The sequence below is a fragment of the Somniosus microcephalus genome, chromosome 9, assembly GCF_052327205.1.
Source record: "Somniosus microcephalus isolate GS21.2 chromosome 9, FLI_Smic_1.0, whole genome shotgun sequence".
NCBI classification, from domain to species: Eukaryota; Metazoa; Chordata; class Chondrichthyes; order Squaliformes; family Somniosidae; genus Somniosus; species Somniosus microcephalus.
Window position 1 is genome coordinate 7,519,275 of NC_140995.1, and position 24,132 is coordinate 7,543,406.

The 24,132-nt window shown below is 48.5% G+C and overlaps 1 protein-coding gene across 3 annotated transcripts in view; it reads right to left on the reverse strand.

Moving 5' to 3' along the window:
• slc66a3 (solute carrier family 66 member 3) overlaps positions 1 to 23,994 on the reverse strand; it is a 50,262-nt gene extending 26,268 nt beyond the window's left edge. Inside the window, exon 1 of one of the 3 annotated variants that reach the window (XR_015079466.1) lies at positions 23,661 to 23,994. Coding sequence is in view for 2 of the 3 variants with exons in the window: in XM_085996311.1 (XP_085852437.1) it covers positions 23,661 to 23,809 (149 nt within the window). In the remaining variant the exon portion in view is untranslated. Of the gene's footprint in view, positions 1 to 6,302; positions 6,519 to 23,660 lie in introns of those variants that run through there. The other 2 variants (XM_085996311.1, XM_085996312.1) reach the window with 2 other exon arrangements.
• Positions 23,995 to 24,132: the final 138 nt, after the last annotated feature.

Consider the following 24,132-nt stretch of genomic DNA (forward strand, 5'->3'; position numbering starts at 1 on the left):
GAAAAAACAAAACGGAGATAAAGAGGGTAAAGCAGCAGCCAGGGCTCAAGGGCTGAACAGTGTCCGCGGGGAGAAGAAGGGAGAGCGCGGGAGACGCCATTGAGCCGCGGAGAAGGAAGAGCGCGGGAGACGCCATTTTTAGAAGCCGCAGCGGAGAAGAAGGGCGAGCACGGGAAGAAAGGGAAGCGCGGGAGACACCATTTTGTCCCTGCGGAGAAGAAGGGAGAGCGCGGGAGACGCCATTGTTGACAGTTAAATCACACCCAGGGATGCCGAAGAGTAGCAGTATCTCTACGTTCGACAATGAAGTCGAAGATTGGGCGACATATGTGGAACGTATTGAGGTGTACTGCAGGGCGAATGAAGTGCCAGATGCTAGGAAAGCACTGGTTTTGTTAAATTCCATGGGTGCAAAAACTTATGGCTTACTGCGAAACCTGATAACCCCAGAGAAGCCCGTGAATAAGAATTTTGAAAGCATAGTAGAAATCCTACAGGACCACTTAAACCCCACACCGCTGCTGATAGCAGAAAGATTTAAGTTCCACAAAAGGAACCAGCATAAAGACGAAAGTAATGCTGAGTACTTAGCGGAACTGCGCACGCTATCGAAACACTGCCAGTTTGGAGTGGGACTAGCAGATATGTTAAGGGACAAGTTTGTGTGTGGGCTTCAAAGTGAAGGAACCCAGAAACGGCTTCTATCAGAAAAGGATCTTGCGCTGGACAAGGCTTTCAGCATGGCAATATCACACAAAGCAGCCACAAGGGGCGCTGCAGAGATACAACGGAGACCACAAGAATATGGCACCAATGAAATGTCATATGGAACAGGGAAGTGTTATCGCTGCGGCAGAACAACACACGACCAGAAGGATTGTTGATTCAAGGACCAAGTGTGCAGACAGTGTGGAAAAGCAGGACACATAGCAAGAGTCTGCAGGTCAGGGAAGAAAACCAACAGCAAGAAATCTCCACAGGAGAAGTAAAAAAAGGTACATAAGGTGATGGACAGTAGTTCAGACGAACAGAAAAGTGATACAGACTCCGGAAGCAAGGAGCTGGGTTGTCTGAAACTACATAAGGTAACCAAAATGGAGGATCACCAGACTATCTGGGTCACACTCTAGATAGATGGAGTCCAAGTGAAAATGGAATTGGACACAGGATCAGCCCTAACAGTCATAAACCAAAGGGACTACAAGCGGCTATTTTCACACATACCCTTGAAAGCTACAGAGATTGTCTTGAAGACGTACACGGGGCAAAAAGTCTACCCCAAAGGAAAAATAAGGGTGAAAGTGATATACAAAGGCCAGGAAATACCTAAAATGGACCTATATGTATTGCCAGATGGAGGACCACCACTACTAGGACGTGAATGGATCCGGAAGATACAATTAGATTGGCATTCCATACAGGCACTGAAGGTTGAGGCCAAAAAGGATGACGACGTCACACCTGGACGACTGTTAAAAATGCTAACTGACGCAAAAGAAGTGTTCCAGGAAGGACTCGGAACACTAAAAGGCATAACAGCAACGATTAAAATAGAGGAAAATGCAAGCCCAAAGTTTCTTAAGGCCAGACCAGTGCCTTATGCGATCAGACCAGCCGTCGAAGCAGAGCTGGAAGGGTTGGAATGTTCAGGAGTACTGTCCAAAGTAGACTGGAGCGAGTGGGCTACACCCATCGTTCCTGTAATGAAGAGGTCGTTGAGTAATACGCCTGGGGAACCAAAGAAGGTCCGCATCTGTGGGGATTTTAAGGTGACAGTGAACCCAGTCCTTCACACGGTACAATATCCGCTTCCACGAATTGAGGATATTTTCGCCTCGCTATCTGGAGGTAAACGCTTCACCAAAATTGATCTAGCCCAGGCGTACTTGCAAATGGAGGTAGAAGAAGCCTCGAAACAATACCTCACGATCAACACTCATAAAGGTCTCTACCAATACAACCGGCTGGTGTTCGGGGTAGCATCGGCTCCGGCTATTTGGCAAAGGGCGATGGATCAAGTCCTGCAAGGGGTTCCAGCGACCCAGTATTATTTGGACGACATCCTGGTCATGGGCGAAAATGACAGTGATCACCTCGCCAACCTGCAGAAGGTGCTCACTAGATTAAAGGAATATGGGCTACAAGCTAATCGCCACAAGTGCGAGTTTTTCCAGAAGCAGATCTCATATTGTGGCCACGTTATCGATGAAGAGGGGTTACATAAGTCCCCTGAAAAGATTGAGGCAGTAGTCAAGGCTTCAGCACCGGAAAATGTGTCACAACTGAGGTCGTTCCTCGGGCTGGTAAACTACTACCATAAGTTCTTGCCAAATTTGTCTACGGTATTACACCCACTGAACACCCTACTGCAAACAGGGGTACCATGGAAGTGGAATGACGAACGTAAACGAGCTTTCCAGAAGTGCAAAGAATTGATCACATCAAAAGAGGTGTTGGCCCATTTCAACCCAGCACTACCAATTCGTTTGGCATGTGATGCATCACCCTATGGTATTGGAGCGGTGCTGTCGCACAAATTCCCAGACGGGTTGGAGAGGCCAGTAGCCTTTGCGTCTCGGTCACTAACCTCAGCCGAGCGCAACTACGCCCAGATTGACAGGGAGGCCCTCAGCCTAGTATGGGGAGTAAAAAAATTCAACCACTATCTGCATGGGCAGAAGTTCACCTTGCTGACTGACCACCAACCACTTGTCTCCATCTTTAATCCAAAGAAGGGCGTTCCGGTGATGACTGCACAACGGTTACAAAGATGGTCCCTGTTTCTAGGGGCGAACCAATATGAAATAGAATATAAAGGCACGAAACAGCATGGAAACGCTGATGGGCTATCACGCTTGCCACTGCCTACTGTGGAGGAAGCACCAGCAGTGGACCCTATCGAGATATTTTATTCGTCAATAATTGAATGATTGCCAGTAACTAACACGGATATAGAGAAGGAGACCCGCAATGATCCGACACTGTCTCGGGTATATGATTTGACGGTGAGGGGATGGCCAACACATGGCGACTCACTGTTGCCAGCATTCTCATCCAGAAGAGAACTGTCAGTATGCCAGGGGACAGTGATGTGTGGATCCCGAGTGGTGATTCCACCCAAGTTAAGGGAGAGAGTGCTAAATGAGCTTCATGAAGGTCATCTGGGAGGGGTGAAAATGAAAAGCCTTGCTAGGGCTTATGTGTGGTGGCCGGGGATCGATCAACAAATCGAGGACCTAACCAAGAGTTGCTCAGGATGCCAGAAGGTCCAAAATGCACCACCACATGCCCCTCTACACCCATGGGAGTGGCCCTCCTCTCCATGGCAACGGGTGCATATTGATTTTGCTGGTCCATTCATGGACTCAATGTTCTTAATAGCAGTGGATGCTCACTTGAAATGGCCTGAGGTGATAAAAATGTCCTCAACCACTACAGAGAAAATGATTGCAGTCCTACAGACCATATTTGCCAGGAACGGCTTGCCAGAGCAGATTTGCTCTGATAATGGACCACAGTTTGTGTCCGAAGAGTTTCGGAAATTTATGAGAAGGAATGGAGTAAGGCATTACACATCCGCCCCGTATCATCCAGCCACAAATGGATTGGCTGAGAGGTTCGTACAAACCTTTAAAAAGGCGATAAAGGCCATGTGCGACGATGAAATTCCACTACAGCATAAGGTGGACAATTTCCTAATAGCCTACAGAAATGCGACACATGCAGTTACCAACCAGACCCCGGCCATGATGTGCTTTAACCGAAGGTTGAGATCTCGTCTGGATTTGCTCAGACCAAATGTGCGAAGAAATGTTGAGGATAAACAATTCCAGCACATCAATGAGAAGCCGACAAGGAGCTTCAATGTAGGACAACCGGTCTTGGCCCGTGACTACCGAACAGAGAAATGGCAACCTGGAACGATATGCACAAGGCAGGGGCCATTAATGTACACAGTGGATGTCGGGGAGAACATTGTGAGACGCCACGTCGATCAGATCTTAGCGTCACAGGAACGAGTCAACCCCATGTCTCGAGTACCTGGGGATGAACCCGACATACCGGTAGCATCTACCTCAGAACCAGTAGCAGTGGAAACTGATGAACTAACCGACGAAAAGGGGCCAGAATCGCCTCCGCACCAAGAACAAGAACCTCAGTAAAGGCGCTATCCAGAAAGGGTCAGGAAGCCGCCCCAAAGACTGAATCTATAAATGGACTATTTTTGTTTAATGTGCATGTTAAAGTGTTAATTGTTATTTGAAAATTATGGGTACTGCTAATCTAAAAGGGGAGGAATTGTAGTGTATGTACCTTTAAGAGAGAACTACTTTTACAGCTCCTGTATACTGTAGTACCGGCAGTGCCCACACCTGTATATAAGCCTTGAGCATGCCTCTGTACCCCCAGTCTTGAGACTACCCTACTCCAGTAAACACCTGTTGATTGTTAAGTTACAGCATCCGTGTAGTTATTTGAAAACATCATACTCTCAGAATCACGGATCTAACAATTTCAACCCCCAACCCCCTTTCCTCTTCAGAGTCCTTGAACATGTTGTCGCCTCACAAATCCGTGCCCATTTTTCCCGCAACTCCATGTTTGAATCCCTCCAATCAGCTTTCCGCCCTTGCCACTGTACCGAAACGGGTCTCATCAAAGTCACAAGTGACATCCTACATGACTGTGACAAAGGTCAACTATCCCTCCTCATCTTTCTCGACCTGTCTGCAGCCTTTGGCTGGGTTGACCACTCCATCCTCCTCCAAAGCCTCTCCACTGTCGTCCAGCTGGGTGGGACTGCACTCGACAGGTTCCATTCTTATCTATCCAGTTGTAGCCAGAGAATCACCTGCAACGGCTTCTCTTCCCGCTCCTGCATCGTTACCCCTAGTGTCCCCAAGGATCTATCCTCGGCCCCTCCTATTTCTCATCTACATGTTGCCCCTTGGCGACATCATCCGAAAACACAACTTCAGTTTCCACATGTACGCTGACGACACCCAGCTCTACCTCACCACCTCTTCTCACCCCTCCACTGTCTCTAAATTGTCAGACTGCTTGTCCAACATCCGGTCCTGGATGAGCAGAAATTTTCTCCAACACAAACTCCGTTCCCTAGCCACTGACTCCATCCCTCTCCCTGGCAACTGTCTGAGGCTGAACCACACTGTTCGTAACCTTGGTGGCGTATTTGACCCCGAGATGAGCTTCCAACCACATATCTGCATCATCACCAAGACTGCCTGCGTAACATCATCCAACTCAACCCTTGCCTCAGCTCATCTGCTGCTGAAACCCTCATCCAAGCCTTTGTTACCTCCAGACTCGACTATTCCAACCCGCTCCTGACCGGCCTCTCATCTTCCACCCTCCATCAACTTCAGCTCATCAAAAACTCGGCTGCCCGTGTCCTAACTCGCACCAAGTCCCGTTCACCCATCACCCCTGTGCTCGCTGACCCTACATTGGCTCCCGGTTAAGCAGCGCCTCAATTTTAAAATTCTCATCCTTGTTTCCAAATCCCTCCATGGCCTCCTCGCCCCTCCCTATCTCTGTAATCTCCTCCAGCCCCACAACCACCCCCCCACCCCCCCAAGATCTCTGCACTCCTCCAATTCCGGCCTGTTGCACATCCCCGATTTTAATCGCTCCACCATTGGCGGCCGTGCCTTCAGCTGCCGAGGCCCTAAGCTCTGGAATTCCCTGCCTAAACCTCTCCGTCTCTCTCCTCCTTTAAGACGCTCCTTAAAACCTACCTCTTTGATCAAGCTTTTGGTCACCTGACCTAATGTCTCCTTATGTGGCTCGGTGTCAAATTCTGTTTGAGAACGCTCCTGTGAAACGCCCTGGGACGTTTTACTATGTTAAAGGCGCTATATAAATGCATGTTGTTTATTGTTGTTAATAAACACAAAACATTTACAAAAAATTCACATCCCTGATGATGCACAAAACAATTTTAAAAATACCAATTATCTATACAAGAGCTCACTTCGTTCTCCTCTCAAACTTTTCTAATCAGTGTTGATCTTAGGCCCCAGCTGTATTTTGTTCATTTGTCAATCATTTTCTGACGGCGACCATGGTTACCACCTCAATTGTTTTTGCAGCGCAATGTACATACCTAACCCATCAATTCCACACAGCCAAACATTAGCAAACAAAAGTTTCCTTTATCCACTTTAGTAAATGATTTCAGCAGTACATAACAGCATAACTTACTTTGTCACCGCTATTCACTATAAATTAGCAACAACAGGTTAAAGTATTACAACGATAGACATTTATAGTTAGCCTACCTACAGCGGCATGGAGTATAATGCACAGCAGGTGCACAGACACTTTTCACTAAATCTTTCATTTGTCCTGCAGCTGATTAACGCCCATCCACCAATGCAAGCTTTACTCCTCCATCTTTGTGTTGTTACCCATGGATGCTGGTGAGGCTCAGAAGGGACTTGATCACCACCTTGGTCAAGGTTTCTGCATTATTCCTTACATTGATACTTCCATCCCAATTAAACTAGTGCCCTCAATTTAAATATCGTACCTGATGGACCTCAATACTGCCCAACGCCATACACAGTACTACAGGAACTGACTGAACTGTTTAAGGTTGACTAGTAAATGGTAGCAACTGACTTAAATAAGTAACTAAATGAAGTGAACGAGTTTCAATAAGTAATGACTAGAATTATTGATAACTGCTGACTGAATTTAAATAAATATTTTTTGGGTCAAATTACTGGACTTTGATTTGGTAACTGAATGATATAACCAATTACCTTTATTTAATTAATTTAGTGACTGTAGATTAATGACTTCTGACCAAACAATAAGTCTACTCATCGAACTAATAAATGTGGAGTCAATGTCAAATCGACAAGACCATCTATGAAATTATGGGCTATTGTACTGTAATGTATAAAGGACTGGGTGAAATAATATCAGACTTAACAACAGAAAGTGCTGGAAACACTCAGCAGGTCAGGCAGCATCGAGGAGAGAGAAACAGAGTTAACGTTTCGGGTCGAGGACACTTGGTCAGAAATGGAAAAGGTTAGAGAAGAGAGATTTTTAAACAGGGGCAGGGGGGAGGGGAAGAAAGAACAAAGGAAGGTCTGTGATAGGATGGAAGGCAGGAGAGATTGAGACAAAAGGGATGATGGTGCGAGGCAAAAGGACAAGTTAAGAAACAAAAGATGGCTCTCGATGAGGTGTAAATGGTGATGGCAGAATCATCAACAGCTACCATGTGAGAAGATAAGGGGGTAAAAAAATGATAGGGGCTGGGGTTATGGCCTGAAATTGTTGAAATCGATGTTGAGTACAGAAGGCTGTAAAGTGCCCAATCGAAAGATGAGGTGTGTTCCTCGAGCTTACGTTGAGCTTCGTTGGAACAGTGTCAGAGGCCGAGGATGGAGAGATCAGAGTGGGAGTGGGGCGGAGAATTAAAGTGACAGGTGACCAGATTCTCAGGGTCACGCTTGCGGACTGAACGGAGGTGTTCCGAAATATCAGACTGTCTCAAGTAATCATAGTCACAATGCAAGTTACCCCAAAATAAATCACAGAGCAGATCAATAGAGAACACAATTACTCACTAGATTGAATGGACCATACATTAAATCAGGGCTAGCTTGGTGATTAAGCAAATTAATCTCTGAACGAAGCCCTCTTATAATAAATTACAATTGAACAGACTACGACAAAAGATAATATCTGAATAAACTGGATTCATAAATTGATCAGAGTCAATAAAATTAATTATTCATTCAGTTAGCCATTAACTGGATTCTGAATTACTAAATTATTAACTGGGGCTTCCTTCCTTCAGGCAATCACCTCACCATCAGGAAAATGTCAGGAGTAACATTTATATTTAACAGGAGTGCGACAGGTTGTAAACCAATTTATTATATATATTTTAGGAATGAGATAGGTGAAAATAGGCCCCAATTTCAAAATAAAATTAGTCTCACTTCAAGGAAGAGTTGACAGCTTTCCCCGAGTGGAATCCTTTTCCAGGTTCCCCAGTTCTTGACCTGGCTCAGGGCTCATTCCGTGCGTCACCAAACCAGTGCACGAGCTTTTCCCACCCCCTCGTTAGAGGCTGCCCTCGGTCGGGGCCACCCTCGGTAGGGGCAGCACTCGGTCGGGGCCACCCTCGTTAGGGGCAGCACTCGGTCGGGGCCGCCCTCGTTAGGGGCAGCCCTCGTTAGAGGCAGCCCTCGGTCGGGGCCGCCCTCGGTAGGGGGCCGCCCTCGGTAGGGGGCCGCCCTCGGTGCCCTTCTCTGTATTCTGTCACTCCATTCCCGCCCCCCTGTCTAACTCTCGCCGTCAAGTCCTCCTTTTTAATTTAGAGTTCTGCCCTTTTCTTGGACTTGGTTTGTGGGGACACCCCAGCTTGACTCTTGGCCAAAAAGCACAGGTTAGGGTTCGAATGCCAGGCCGAAGCTGACCAGAACAACAAATGGTTTTCCCCCCTCAATCTGAGCAACTATGTACAAACTCATCATTACATTTTTACCTCCAGTTTTGTAATTTTGTTTTTCATGCAATACAGTAAAAGCAGGCATCACATTTTAACTATATAATTGAATCGAATTTGTTGTATATAACAGCATCCAAGTCAGCCCATGGAGCACTGGGGTTTACTCAGGGCTGGAAACTTATAGTAATTAGGCCAGAACGTAATCTGTACGAGAAGACGACATTTCTGAATATTTCTTTTCTTTAAAAAGGCTTAACTAACTTATGCAGCATGGCTTGTTGTAACTGAGGACCTCGGACATAAAGAAAAGAAAGACTTGCATTTCTATAGCGCCTTTCACGACCACCGGACGTCTCAAAGCGCTTTACAGCCAATGAAGTACTTTTTGAAGTGTAGTCACTGTTGTAATGTGGGAAACGCGGCAGCCAATTTGCACACAGCAAGCTCCCACAAACAGCAATGTGATAATGACCAGATAATCTGTGTTTCTTTTTAATGTTATGTTGGTTGAGGGACAAATATTGGCCCCAGGACACCAGGGAGAACTCCCCATAACATAATTTGGCATCACAAACATAATACAAAGCAGGCATTACAGATAAAGAAAAAGGTCAAATCATTTCAAATCAAAAATTATTGCTGTGTAGTAACCGGAATGGTGTGAAATAAAAATATTAATGACTAGACTCAGATACAAGGAGGATAAGGGGTAGATTTTCCACGATGTGAAGAGAGGTGGCAGGACAGTTGGAATTTTGAGCCGACTTATGCACGATGGATTGCACCCTATCTGCCGGATTGGGGTACGTTATACACGCAGAGCTCGAAGTGTGAACGTATGCTACTGCCGGAAGTTCAGAGGGGGAGGGGGGGGCGGAGCGCAGAAGCAGGATTTCCTGTATTGCTACATCAGCCATTTAAAGCTATGTATATTTCAGAGTGTAGAGGCTGAAACGTCAAAGGAAGTAGTCATGGAGCCGATGTAAGTTTTCAGAAGTGAAGTGACTGGTGCAGGTGTGCCAGTGGAGAGTTGCCCCTTAGCACTCCAGGGCACCCTCCCCACAGGAAGGGAGTGCTGCTTGCTGAGAGGAGCTGGTGACTTTTGTAACTACCAAAAGTCACACGTGGTGCATTCAAAGGAAATGCATAAACACAATTTCAGGCATCAAAAAAAATCCTCAGGTAAGGCTACCCGAACATTTCCCTATACCGAGTAATCAAATCAAATCAAATCAACTTTTATTGTCATTGTTAGTGCACAAGTGCAGTACAACGAAATGTAGGCTTGCGGCTCCCGAGAGTGTACAATTTGGATTAGGACACTTAAACATTTCAACATACATTTGTACATATATATTAGCATAAATATGACCATAATAAAGTGCATCGGCAGATGTGCAGGCTTTAGTGTTTATTTGTGGAGTTCAGTAGGATGACAGCCTTGGGAAAGAAGCTGTTCCTAAATCTGGTCGTACGGGTGCGAATGCATCTGTAGCGTCTCCCAGATGGTAGGAGGGCGAACAGACTGTGGCTGGGGTGTATGGACAAAGTGTATGGGGTAAATGGACAAAGTGCGTGTGTGCCACATAGAGATTCCTCTCAACATGTTACACACTGACTGCAGCTGCAAGCAAAACGTTCAAGACAACATTACAGCTCTTCTGTTGTTTAACCGTGTTTGTCCCCCACTGCAGCAGGGCACACTTTCCAACTCAAATTACACTGGCAATCTTGTCACACCCCGAAAAAAAATCATTGCAGTAACAGCGAGCTAGAGGCAGGTTTTCACCACCTTTCAATTCTGTCCAAGTGATGCTGCGGAATAAGGTGGCAGTAGATTAATGGGTAGCATCCTTGGTAACGGCGTTAATGCAGAGGAGTGTTCGAAGTGTATTAGGCCACTGGGTAATGTCCCTGCACATAGCTGTTAGTTACATGGGAGGCTCAGTCATTTAGATGAATGTCTCCTCTGGGAGAACCTGGCTCAATACTCATATGCGGCAAAGATTTTTGAGGAAACTGACGTGGCGCTGCCCGTGGAGGAGCCTCTTCTAGTACTACCTCTGTGGGGAAATGTGAGGTTATTCACTTTGGTCGGAAGAACAGAAAAATTGAATTTTTTTTTTTTTTTTTAAATGGTGAGAAACGATTAAATGTTGGTGTTGAGAGATTTGGGTGTCTTCGTACAGGAAACACAGAGAGTTAGCGTGCAGGTACAGCAAGTAATAAGGAAGGCAAATGGCATGTTGGCCTTTATTGTAAGGGGATTAGAGTATAAGAGTAAGGAAGTCTTACTACAATTGTATGGGGCTTTGGTGAGACCACACCTAGAGTACTGTGCACAGTTTTGGTCTCCTTATCTAAGGAAGGATGTACTGGCTTTAAAGGCAGTTCAACAAAGGTTCACTGGGCTAATCCCTAGGATGAGAGGACTGTCCTATGAGGAGAGATTGAGTAGAATGGGCCGATACTCTCTGGAGTTTAGAAGAATGAGAGGTGATCTCATTGAAACATACAAGATTCTGAGGGGGATTGACAGGGTAGATGCTGAGAGGTTGTTTCCCCCTGGCTGGGGAGTCTAGAACCAGGGGTCACAGTCTCAGGATAAGGGGTCGGCCATTTCGAACTGAGATGAGGAGAAATGTCTTCACTCAGAGGGTGGTGAATCTTTGGAATTCTCTACCCCAGAGGGCTGTGGAGGCTCAGTCGTAGAGTATATTCAAGAGAGATCGATAGATTTTGGGATTCTAAGGGAATCAAGGGATATGGGGATCGGGCAGGAAAGTGATGTTTAAGTCGAATATCAGCCATGATCTTATTGAATGGCGGAGCCGGCTCGGGGGGCCGTGCGGCGGAGCCGGCTCGGGGGGCCGTGCGGCGGAGCCGGCTCGGGGGGCCGTGCGCCGGAGCCGGCTCGAGGAGGCCGTGCGCCGGAGCCGGCTCGAGGAGGCCGTGTGGCAGAGCCGGCTCGAGGGGGCCGTGTGGCCGACTCCTGCTCCTAATTCTTATGTTCTCTGTGGTTAGCCCTCTTTTGATGAGAGTTCTAGAGCATGCAGCAGAAAGATTCTCTCAAAAATCGTAGAGCTGTGATGCAAGAAGTAATTTCCTGGAAGGCCTGGGTTTTTACCCCCACTATATATGGTCATGCTGTGCACAATACGAGATCCTGTTGCAAAGAAAAGGATTTCACGGCTGGCCACATTTAAGTAAGATTGCCTATTAAACTGATACTCTCACAATCTTAAAAGGCCAGCTGGAAATTCACACGCTATAAAAGTCAGTGAGAGTCCAGATTCCCACACGCCTGATCTGTTGGAATTCCTACCCCAACATGTAAAACTCTTAAAATACACAGAATACTGTGGAATTCATTTTATTCTGTGTAAAATGGATGAAAAGCTTTCCTTTCTGAGGGGAGAGCAAAAGCACTGAATGCAGCTTAAGACTAGTGCAATTGATATTTGCAGGATTTAAATGCTTCCTGTCTTTATCAGGAGGGGTACGAGCACTGTGCAATCTACAAATTTCATATCTCTGGCCATTTAGTCCCAGCCCATCAACTCTCGCATTTGTTACCTGCAGAGGACTTGGCTGTTCCGATGGGGCATCTGACCTAGAACAGATATGAAAGCTGCAACTCCTCAGGGGACAGATGATACCATTGTACACCTTCTAAATTAGTAATGCAATTGTAGAAATAGAAAACCCTGCAGCGTCTCAGCATTGCACGTATTACTGCAGTACAAGAGCTGTACAAGGCTTACATTCTCCGCTGGTCTTGAAGTTGTATCCTTGTACTTTACCCGAGTTGGTACCAGGCCACAGAGAAACCTAACTCGAGCGATACTAGAATTATGTTCCCCAAAATGTCAGTGTCCAAGCACTTCAGTTCTTTGGTTGTCCAAACCGCAGCTTTATGTTGAGATGTATTATATTGAAGTTTAGATTTACTGGCAACATTTCTGTTTAGTTTTATTAAACATTACGCTCCCCATCTTTGACAGGCACACGCTCATCAATGTGACAGCCATCAAACCAATGGTCCAACTTGCATATCTGATCTAGTCAGGCCTTATGTCAAACTTTGTAACCTACGGTCCTTCAGTAATAATGACAGTGAGCATTATTTGTCTTGCACTACCCCAATTTTCCCTTTTGTCTTTCCCCACAGCCCCGCCTCTCAATAGCAACAACAACAACTTGTATTTATATAGCGCCTTTAACGTAGTAAAACATCCCAAGGCGCTGCACAGGAGTATTTTAAGGCAACAAATTTGACACCGAGCCACATAAGGAGATATTAGGGCAGGTGACCAAAAGCTTGGTCAAAGAGGTAGGTTTTAAGGAGCGTCTTAAAGGAGGAGAGAGAGGTAGTGAGACGGAGAGGTTTAGGCAGGGAATTCCAGAGCTTAGGGCCCAGACAACAGAAGGCACGGCCACCAATGGTTGAGCGATTATAATCAGGGATGCTCAAGAGGGCAGAATTAGAGGAGCGCAGATATCTCGGGGTGTTGTGGGGCTGAAGGAGATTACAGAGATAGGGAGGGGCGAGGCCCTGGAGGGATTTGAAAACAAGGATGAGAATTTTGAAATCGAGGCGCTGCTTAACCGGGAGCCAATGTAGGTCAGCGAGCAGAGGGGTGATGGGCGAACGGGACTTAGCACCAGTTATATGCTCATAAAGACAGAATGAATTAAAGCATCCTCACAGCGCTTTCTGTGAATCAACCAAGAGAACACACTCCATAGCAGGAGAAGATGGATGGGGCATTTATCTCCAGGTGGGTGTGGCTTTAGCAGCAGAGAACCCAAAGCTGACACTGCTCATTATTCAAGGGACATAGAAACATAGAAGATAGGAGCAGGAGTAGGCCATTCGGCCCCTCGAGCCTGTTCCGCCATTTAATGAGATCATGGCTGATCATCCAAATTCAGTACCCTGTCCCTGCTTTCTCCCCATATCCCTTTAACCTTAAGAAATATATCTAACTCCTTCTTGAATATATTTAATGAATTGGCCTCCACTGCCTTCTGTGGTAGAGAATTCCACAGGTTCACCACTCTCTGGGTGAAGAAATTCCTCCTCATCTCTGTCCTAAATGGCTTACCCCTTATCCTTAGAAGGGACAGTCAGGTTGTCCACTCAATGGATCCCAATTACTGCTCAACTGTCTTAGTTTTCCATTTCCAATTAAATGGAATGTGCGCCAACTTCAACTACACGAGAGCTCAGTGTGACAATCTGAAAATGAATTCATCTGGAAAATTCCTCTACCTATGTGCTGTTGGAATTCTGTTCAAAAATTAAACTCTCAGAATATGTGGTTGGTGCAGTGAATATTGCAATTAAAAAAAAGGCAATACCATGGTTTTAGGCTGAATGCTATCTATCTAATTCTTGGCATCAGGTAGGAAACACTGCACAGGGGGTGCAGAGGTGATTTACGAGGATGTTGCCTGGGCTGGGGAATTTTAGCTATGAGGAAAGATTGGACAGTCTGGGGTTGTTTTCTTTGGAACAGAGGAGGCTGAGGGGAGATTTGATTGAGATGTATAAAATTATGTGGGGCCTAGATAGAGTGGACAGGAAGGACCTATTTCCCTTAGCAGAGAGGTCAATAACCAGGGGGCATAGATTTAAAGTAATTGGTCGGAGGTTTAGAGGGGATTTGAGGAGAAATGTTTTTACCCAGAGGGTGGTGGGGGTCTGGAACTCACTGCCTGAAAGGGTGGTAGAGGCAGAGACCCTCATCACATTTAAAAAGTACTTGGGTATGCACTTGAAGTGCCGAAACCTACAGGACTACGGACCAAGAACTGGAAAGTGGGTTTAGGCTGGAGAGCTCTTTGTCGGCCGGCACAGACACGATGGGTCGAATGGTCTCCTTCTGTGCTGTAAACTTCTATGATTCTATGATACACCTTCAAGTCCCTGGCGATTCAGTGGAAACTTTAACTCCTGTATTCAACCAACTGAAATATGTTCTTTGCAGAATCTATTTGAGAGCCTTTAAATCAGAAATCCTAACAATAAGTCTGTGAAGCCACTCACGCTGCTGGCATCTATAGGGATTACTGTAAAACTCTGCTGCCCGTCTCCTAACTCGCACCAAGTCCTGTTCACCCCGTGTTCGCTGGCCTACATTGGCTCCCAGTTAAGCAACACCTCGATTTTAAAATGTTCTTCCTTGTATTCAAATCCCTCCATGGCCTCGCACCTCCCCATCATTGTAATATCCTCCAGCCCCACAATCCTGCGATCTCTGCGCTCCTCCAATTCTGGCCGCTTGTGCATCCCCAATTTTTAATCACTCCACCAATGGCAGCCGAGGCCCCAAGCTCTGGAATTCTCTCCCTAAACCTCTCCGCCTCTCTCTCCTCCTTCAAGCCTCTCCTTAAAACCTACCCTGTTCTAATATCTCATGTGGCGTGGTGTTAAGTTTTCTTTGATAATCGCTCCTGTGAAACGTCTTGCGACGTTTTACTATGGTAAAGGCGCTATATAAATACAAGTTGTTGTTGCAACCTGCAGTGTGATTCACCCTTGCAGAGGAAGTTCTTAATTAAAATGAATAGCCTTTTTTTAATAAATAAAAGCTCTTGGGGAATGGTTATGTAAAATTCTGCTTTGTAATTCAGTGCTCTACAAGAAATTTTAGAAACAGGAGAAGGCCATTTGGCCCTCGATTTTCCAAAATGCTGAATTGGAGGAAACGGCCACTCTGATGTGTCTCGGATCTCTGTTACTGTCAATCCTCGTCTGCCTCGCTCTCTCTCCTTTTCCATTTCTCTTCCCTTAACATTCTTTTGCATCTCGCTCGGTCTTCTTTTCTGTCTTTCAAATCAAATTAGAATAAAGAACTGTCTGCCTTTATCTTTCGCAGTCTCTGTACCTCTCAACCCTCCTCTACCTCTCTACCCCTTTCGCCCTCTGCCTCTGAACCTCCCTCGCTCTCCCCCAACCTCCCTCCCTCGCTCCCCCAACCTCCCTCGCTCTCCCCTCCCTCGCTCTCCCTCTCCCCTCCCCACCTCCCCCTCGCTCTCCCTCTCTCTAACCTCCCTCGCTTGCTCTCCCTCTCTCGAACCTCCCTCGCTCTCCCCAACCTCCCTCGCTCGCTCTCCCTCTCCCCTCCCCACCTCCCTCGCTCTCCCCCAACCTCCCTCGCTCTCCCTCTCCCCTCCCCCTCACTCTCCCTCACCCTCTAACCTGCCTCGCCATAACCTGCCTCGCCTTGCTCTCTCACTCTGCTCTCCCTCGCCCTGCTCTCCCTCGCCCTGACCTCCCTCTCCCTCCCCTCCCTCCCTCTCTCTAACCTCCCTCGCTCTCCCCTCCTTCTCTCTAACCTCCCTCGCTCTCCCTCCCTCTCGCCCTCCCTCCCTCGCCCTAACCTCCCTCGCCCTCCCTCGCCCTAACCTCCCTCGCCCTCCCTCGCCCTCACCTCCCTCGCCCTAACCTCCCTCGCCCTCCCTCGCCCTAGCCTCCCTCGCCCTCCCTCGCCCTCCCTCGCCCTAACCTCCCTCACCCTCCCTCGCCCTAACCTCCCTCGCCCTCCCTCGCCCTCACCTCCCTCGCCCTCCCTCGCCCTCCCTAACCTCCCTCGCCCTCCCTCGCCCTAACCTCCCTCGCCCTAACCTCCCTCGCCCTCCCTCGCCCTCACCTCCCTCGCCCTCACCTCCCTCGCCCTCACTCGCCCTCCCTCGCCCTAACCTCCCTCGCCCTCCCCTCCCTCGCCCTCCCTCGCCCTAACCTCCCTCGCCCTCCCTCGCCCTAACCTCCCTCGCCCTCCCTCGCCCTAGCCTCCCTCGCCCTAACCTCCCTCGCCCTCCCTCGCCCTAACCTCCCTCGCCCTCCCTCGCCCTAACCTCCCTCGCCCTCCCTCGCCCTAACCTCCCTCGCCCTAACCTCCCTCGCCCTCCCTCGCCCTAACCTCCCTCGCCCTCCCTCGCCCTAACCTCCCTCGCCCTAACCTCCCTCGCCCTCCCTCGCCCTAACCTCCCTCGCCCTCCCTCGCCCTAACCTCCCTCGCCCTCCCTCGCCCTAACCTCCCTCGCCCTCCCTCGCTCTAACCTCCCTCGCTCTAACCTCCCTCGCCCTAACCTCCCTCGCCTTCCCTCGCCCACACCCTAATCTCCCTTGCCCTCCCTCGCCCTCCCTCTCTCTAACCTCCCTCTCCCTCTCTCTAACCTCCCTCGCTCTTCCTCTCTAACCTCCCTCGCCCTCCCTCTCTCTCGCCCTCCCTCTCGCCCTCCCTCGCCCTCCCTCGCTCTAACCTCGCCCTAACCGCCCTAACCTCCCTCGCCCTAACCTCCCTCGCCCTCCCTCGCCCTAAACCTCCCTCGCCCTCCCTCGCCCTAACCTCCCTCGCCCTCCCTCGCCCTAACCTCCCTCGCCCTCCCTCGCCCTAACCTCCCTCGCCCTCCCTCGCTCTAACCTCCCTCGCTCTAACCTCCCTCGCCCTAACCTCCCTCGCCTTCCCTCGCCCACCCCTAATCTCCCTTGCCCTCCCTCGCCCTCCCTCTCTCTAACCTCCCTCTCCCTCTCTCTAACCTCCCTCGCTCTTCCTCTCTAACCTCCCTCGCCCTCCCTCTCTCTCGCCCTCCCTCTCTCTCGCCCTCCCTCGCCCTCCCTCGCTCTAACCTCGCCCTAACCGCCCTCACCTCCCTCGCCCTAACCTCCCTCGCCCTCTCTCGCCCTAACCTCCCTCGCCCTAACCTCCCTCTCGCCCTCCCTCGCCCTAACCTCCCTCGCCCTCCCTCGCCCTAACCTCCCTCGCCCTAACCTCCCTCTCTCTAACCTCCCTCGCGCTAACCTCCCTCTAACCTCCCTCGCGCTAACCTCCCTCTCCCTCCCTCTCTTTAACCTCCCTCGCCCTCCCTCTCTCTAACCTCCCTCGCTCTCCCTCTCTCTAACCTCCCTCGCTCTCCCTCTCTCTAACCTCCCTCGCTCTCCCTCTCTCTAACCTCCCTCGCTCTCCCTCTCTCTAACCTCCCTCGCTCTCTCTCTCTCTAACCTCCCTCGCTCTCTCTCTCTAACCTCCCTCGCTCTCCCTCTCTCTAACCTCCCTCGCTCTCCCTCTCTCTAACCTCCCTCGCTCTCCCCTCTCTCTAACCTCCCTCGCTCTCCCTCTCTCTAACCTCCCTCGCTCTCTCTAACCTCCCTCACTCTCCCTCTCTCTAACCTCCCTCGCTCTCCCTCTCTCTAACCTCCCTCGCTCTCTCTAACCTCCCTCGCTCTCCCTCTCTCTAACCTCCCTCGCTCTCCCTCTCTCTAAAACCTCTCTCCTGTTCTCTATCTCTCTTTCTCAAACCTCTCTCTCTCTCTCCCTCTCCCGCAATCTCTCTCTCAAACCTCCCTCCCACTCCCGCTCTCTCTCAAACATTCCTCCCACGCTCTCTCCATCTACCCCTCCCACTCTCGCTCAAATATCTCCCACTCTCTCTCACCCCCACAATTATGACAAACTACCACCCACCATCAACCCCTTGCCCCCCGTATCTGGACATAGGAACTTAATGAGAAAAAGTTGGCAAACAAATGTGACAAAAACATGACAACAGAAGTCAAGTTGCACAGGCAGGAAGTGCGAACAGACGTACTATTTTTACCGAGACAATAGATAGATGTATTGGGGATGAGGAAAGGCCCTCAGGCCTACGTGTACTTGACTCCATTTACCAACCTTTACTTCCCAGATCTCTTGGGATAGGCAACAAAACAGACCCGTAGCCAGTTCAGGAGTCCTGCATCACCTCTAGCTCATGCTCCCTTAGCCAAGTTATCTTTTCATTTTAGCTCTACCCTCACCCCACCTCCACACACATTATGAAATCTAATTTTTGCGCACATTCCGACTTATGGCACATTATCAAAAGCCTTTTGGAGATCCAAGTAGATAATGTTTGCCGGGACTCCTTGATCTACCATCCTAGTCACCTTGTCAACAAAATTGGATCAAGTTTTAAGAATGACCTCTGATTTCTGAGACTGTGTTAAGCATCTCCCAAATCCCCTGGTGTTCCTGTAAAGTATCTCTTATGATACCATCATCATCCCCACCACAGAGGTTAGACTCACTGGTCTACAGTTCCCCAGGGGGTCACACATGGCTTTTCCCCAATCCTCTGGCATCACCCAGACCTTTGAGGTATTGAAAATGTTAAGCAGGGTATCACACGAGACCACCGATATTTCTTTCAGCATCCTGCTGCACTTTCTACCCCGAGCCCGTTTAAATTTAGCTAGCACCTTCCCCTTGTGAACGGGTACGGGTAGCATAGCGGTTATGTTACTGGACTAGTAATCCAGAGGCCTGGACTAATGATCTAGTAGATATCAGTTCCAATCATACCACAGGCAGCCGGGGAATTTAAATTCAGTTAATTAAATAAAAATCTGGAATAAAAAGCTCGTGTCAGTAACGGTGAGGACTGTCGTAAAAACCCATCTGGTTCACTAATGTCCTTTAGGGAAGGAAATCTGCTGTCCTTACCCGGTCTGGCCGATATGTGACTCCAGACCCACAGCAATGTGGTTGATCTTAACTATTTTCTGCAATGGCCTAGCAAGCCTTCACCTGAAGAAGGAGCAGCGCTCCGAAAGCTTATGATTTCAAATAAAGCTGTTGGACTATAACCTGGTGTTGTGTGACTTCTTACATTTGTCCACCCCAGTCCAACTCTGGCATCTCCACACCACAACTCAGAAGTACTGCAGTGGTTCAAGGCGGCGGCTCACCACCACCTTCTCCAGGGTAATTAGGGATGGGCAATAAATGCTGGCTTTGCCAGCGACGCCCACATCCCAGAAACGAATTTTAAAAAAAATTGCCAACAATTTTTCCATAAACCAACCTCCTGATTTATAAATACCTTTTTTTATTAGCCAGAAACAAAAGTGAACTGAAGAACACAAGAAAGCATGGAATGAGAAAAGTCCCCTCCTTCCACAGACCATGTATCATGGACTCTACCTACCTACTTAATCTTCAGAGATTCTGCGTAAAGATAAGGCGGCTTTCCACAGCAGCTTACTGTGATAACTGCACCATTAGTAAAAGGCAATTTAGCCCAGTTCCATATAGAATACCACAGCAAATCGCCAAGGAAGTCTGAATATGAAACATTCCTCATTACCAGGAGAGAACAGTTCTCAGACCACTTTGTGTCCATCACCTTTAAATCAAATTTAAAAAAAAGAGACTTGCATTTATATAGCGCCTTTCACGACCACCAGACGTCTCAAAGCGCTTTACAACCAATGAAGAACTTTTGAAGTGGAGTCACTGTTGGAATGTGGGAGACGCGGCAGCCAATTTGCACACAGCAAGCTCCCACAAACAGCAATGTGAAAATGACCAGATAATCCGTTTTTGTTATGTTGGTTGAGGGATAAATATTGCTCAGGACAACGGGGAGAACCCCCCTGCTCTTCTTCGAAATAGGTGGACGTAAAAGATCCCACGGCACTGAGAGGGCAGACGGGGCCTCGGTTTAACGTCTCATCCGAAAGACGGCACCTCCAACAGTGCAGCACTCCCTCAGCACTGCACTAGGAGTGTCAGCCTAGCTTTATGTGCTCAAGTCCCATGGAGTGGGGACTGTGAACCCACAACCTTCTGACTCAGAGGCGAGTGTGCCTCCCACTGAGCCACAGCTGACACAAAATCAAATTTACCTTCATAAATATTTCCATCAATGCAGAATTGTGCCAATTATTACCTGTATTACCATTATTCTTTTAACAAGTGTAAAAAGTTAATCAGATATAATTTTTAAAGTTCTTCCTCATAAACTAATGAATGCCAGGAACTAGCCATCTGGCCTGATGTGATATTCTATTTATACAATAAGTCATTGAACTAGAGTTTCACATTCTTTCACAATACAGTGCTTTATGGGAATATACTGGTGTCAAATATTAGCAACATGGGGCTATAATTTCCTCTCTGTGTAAAATTACAAGAAAACTATTTTACTGACTTTGGTTTATACTGAGTTTAATAATAGAATTTTTCTTTAACTTTACACAAAGGTAAATATACCATGTGGACTGAGAAAATACAACATCCCAAAAAACAAATAAATGTACTGGTGTGCTGGTATCCTATTAGAACAATCCCTCTTGTCCAGCACTATGTAAATTGCATAACACAGTAATGCTGCTAATTAAAGTGAGATGATATATTTTAGGATGAGATCTAATTTGCATCTACATAAGAACATAAGAAATAGGAGCAGGAGTCGGCCATTCGGCCCCTCGAGCCTGCTCCGCCATTCAGTAAGATCATGGCTGATCTTCTACCTCATCTCCACTTTCCTGCACAATCTCCATATCCCTCGATTCCCTTAATATTCAAAAATCTATCGATCTCTGTCTTGAATATACTCAACGACTGAGCCTCCACAGCCCTCTGGGGTACAGAATTCCAAAGATTCACCACCCTCTGAGTGAAGAAATTTCTCCTCATCTCAGTCCTAAATGGCCGACCCCTTATTCTGAGACTGTGACCCCTGGTTCTAGACTCCCCAGCCAGGGGAAACATCCTCCCTGCATCTACCCTGTTAAGCCCTGTAAGAATTTTGTATGTTTCAATGAGATCAGCTCTCTTTCTAAACTCTAGAGAATATAGGCCTAGTCTACTCAATCTCTCCGCATAGGACAATCCCCCCATCCCAGGAACCGGAGATATCTGAATTATTCCAGCTTGGATCATTTGGGACTTTGGATAAGACCTGCTGGTTGCTTAGTGAACAGTAAATGAGGATTCAGATTTTTAAACACCTGTGATATCCAACGGTAAATACCTCAAATTACATTTTATAAAAAGGAGCTGTATGCCTTCACTGGTACCGTTAATGGCGGAATCACAATCACATTGCCAATCAATCTTAATTCCACGTATTTTTCAGTATACAATACAATCTATTCCCGATAATTCAAAGTCATTTTGGCACCAAAGTTTCAAATTATTTGATAATTCAAACTTTAAGTAACTTTGAAATAAGAGGAGTGGCGTGTAATACACCTGCTTGCATGACAGGACCGGCAGTTTTATTCTGCGGCCTGAGCAGACTACAGTTTGACCCCATTACCAAAACAGCATGTGGCAAGCTCGTCCTCAAATCTGTCATTCCAGATTAACTGGACCAAAGGCAGCACCAGCTGGGTAGACGTGTGCAAGATTGTTTTTTTGCAGCAACCGTACGCGCCAAAGGAACAAAAATACAATACGCTCATTAAAAAGATACAATTTCAAAGTTCAGGCATATTGTTTTACAGGAATAATCTAGACTGCAGCTCCATAACAGGCATCTCAACATTTCCTTAACAAAAACAACCGGTTTTCTAAATATTATTTCACTATTACCTACTTTGATATGGTTTAAAATATATATTGATCTTTTTCTTCCCTCCCATCTGAAGTGCCATTTTTATATAAATTCTGCATTCTGAACAGACTCAAAGAACAGATGTAAAGCATCTCAATGCTTCAACCAACCCTTACTGCACATTCCAATCAATGGAGGTGGGAGCACTGGGCTCGTTTCTAACTTGTCTAGGACAAGGAATTGGCAAAATCACAGCTTTAATTAGGAACCCAGCAATTTAAAATAAAAACGTAAAGTAAATAATAACTATTCAGGTTTTGTTTAAATGGAGCTATATTTTTGGGTGGGAGAGTGCAGCATATTCAGGATCAGAAGTATTATCCTGAAATGATCCAAATTATAGTAGGTTTTCAATGCCCACCGAATGTATCATCCTTCGAGTCTTAAAACAGTGATGGGCGAGGGGACGTCATGTTCAAAACTGTTCGCCAAATAATGTTCCCACAAACTTCTCACAAAGTTTTTGTTGAGTAATTTTGCAAAAGCATCTTTTAGACCAGAGTGTAAAAGTTAATGAAACAGTCTCTAGATAGGAGCAGAAGGTCTCAAAATTATTTTTTTTAAAGAGAAAAAAGAGGATGTTCAGTAAAATCAATCATAAGTTTTAAGTTTGTAGCAATGTCCCTGACATTAAATACTTTAGTAAATTCACTCGAGTTCAAGAATGAAATACATTGTTTTTTTTTAAAAAGTACATTTCAGTAAGTTCCCAAGTGTGTGCAGTGAATGTCTGGCCACCTGGCTGGAGCCGGTGCACGGTGCCAGGGGGTTGGGCTCAGGGTGCCCGGGCTCAGTACCAGGCTGGGCTCGGTGCCCCGGGTTAGGCTCGGTGCCCAGGCTGGGCTCAGGGGCTGGGCTCAGTACCAGGCTGGGCTCGGTGCCTGGGTTAGGCCCGGTGCCCGGGCTAGGCTCGGGGGCTGGGCTAAGGGTGCCCAGGCTCAGTACCAGGCTGGGCTCGGTGCCCGGGTTAGGCTCAGTGCCCAGGCTGGGCTCAGTGCCCGGGTTAGGCTCAGTACCAGGCTGGGCTCGGGCTCTCGGTGCCCAGGCTCAGTACCAGGCTGGGCTCGGTGCCCAGGGTTAGGCTCCAGTGCCCAGGGTTTGCTCTCGGTGCCCGGGTTGGGCTCAGTACCAGGCTGCTCTCGGTGCCCGGGCTCAGTACCAGGCTGGGCTCGGTGCCCGGGTTAGGCTCGGTGCCCAGGCTGGGCTCGGGGGCTGGGCTCAGTACCAGGCCTGGGCTCGGTGCCTGGGTTAGGCCCGGTGCCTGGGCTAGGCTCGGGGGCTGGGTTCAGGGTGCCCGAGCTCAGTACCAGGCTGGGCTCGGTGTCTGGTTAGGCTCAGTGCCCAGGCTGGGCTCAGTGCCCAGGTTAGGCTCAGTACCAGGCTGGGCTCGGGCTCTCGGTGCCCAGGCTCAGTACCAGGCTGGGCTCGGTGCCCGGGTTAGGCTCAGTGCCAGGGTTTGCTCTCGGTGCCCGGGGTTGGGCTCAGTACCAGGCTGCTCTCGGTGCCCGGGCTCAGTACCAGGCTGGGCTCGGTGCCCGGGCTCAGTACCAGGCTGGGCTCGGTGCCCGGGCTCAGTACCAGGCTGGGCTCGGTGCCCGGGTTAGGCTCGGTGCCCGGGTGTTGGGCTCGGTGCCCGGTTTAGGCTCGGTGCCCGGGTTAGGCTCAGTGCCCGGGTGTTGGGCTGCTCTCAGTGCCTGAGCTCGGTGCCCGGGTTAGGCTCGGTGCCCGGGGCTGCTCTGCTCTCAATCCCCGGGACTCCGCCGCTCACATCACACCGCTCAGTTCCAGCACCAGGCTCCGGACGCTCAGCCCTCGGGCGTTTTTCGCCGCAATGACCGTGATGATCTGCGGGACCTTCAGCACCGTGCAGACAATGAGAGTGCTGGAGGTGGCGAGTAACAGCAGCGCGGACTCGGGCTCCATCTCCGCCCCCGGCCCCCCACCCGCCTCACTGCACACACACTGAGAGAGTGAATAAATAAAGGGGCTTTTCCGGATACGCCTTGAAATACAGAGCGACCTCTTGCGGCGCCTGAAAGAAGGTGGGACTTGGCCGGGGCATCGGGAGAGGAGACCGGGACCCGCGGCACTGCCCGACCCCCAGAGCCTCCTCCTCTGCCCCCTCCTCACTCCTCCCTCCCTCCTCTCCCCCTTCCTCACTCCCCCTCTCTCCCCCTTCCTCACTCCCCCTTCCTCACTCCCCCTCCCTCACTCCCCCTCCTCTGCCCCTTCCTCACTCCCCTCCC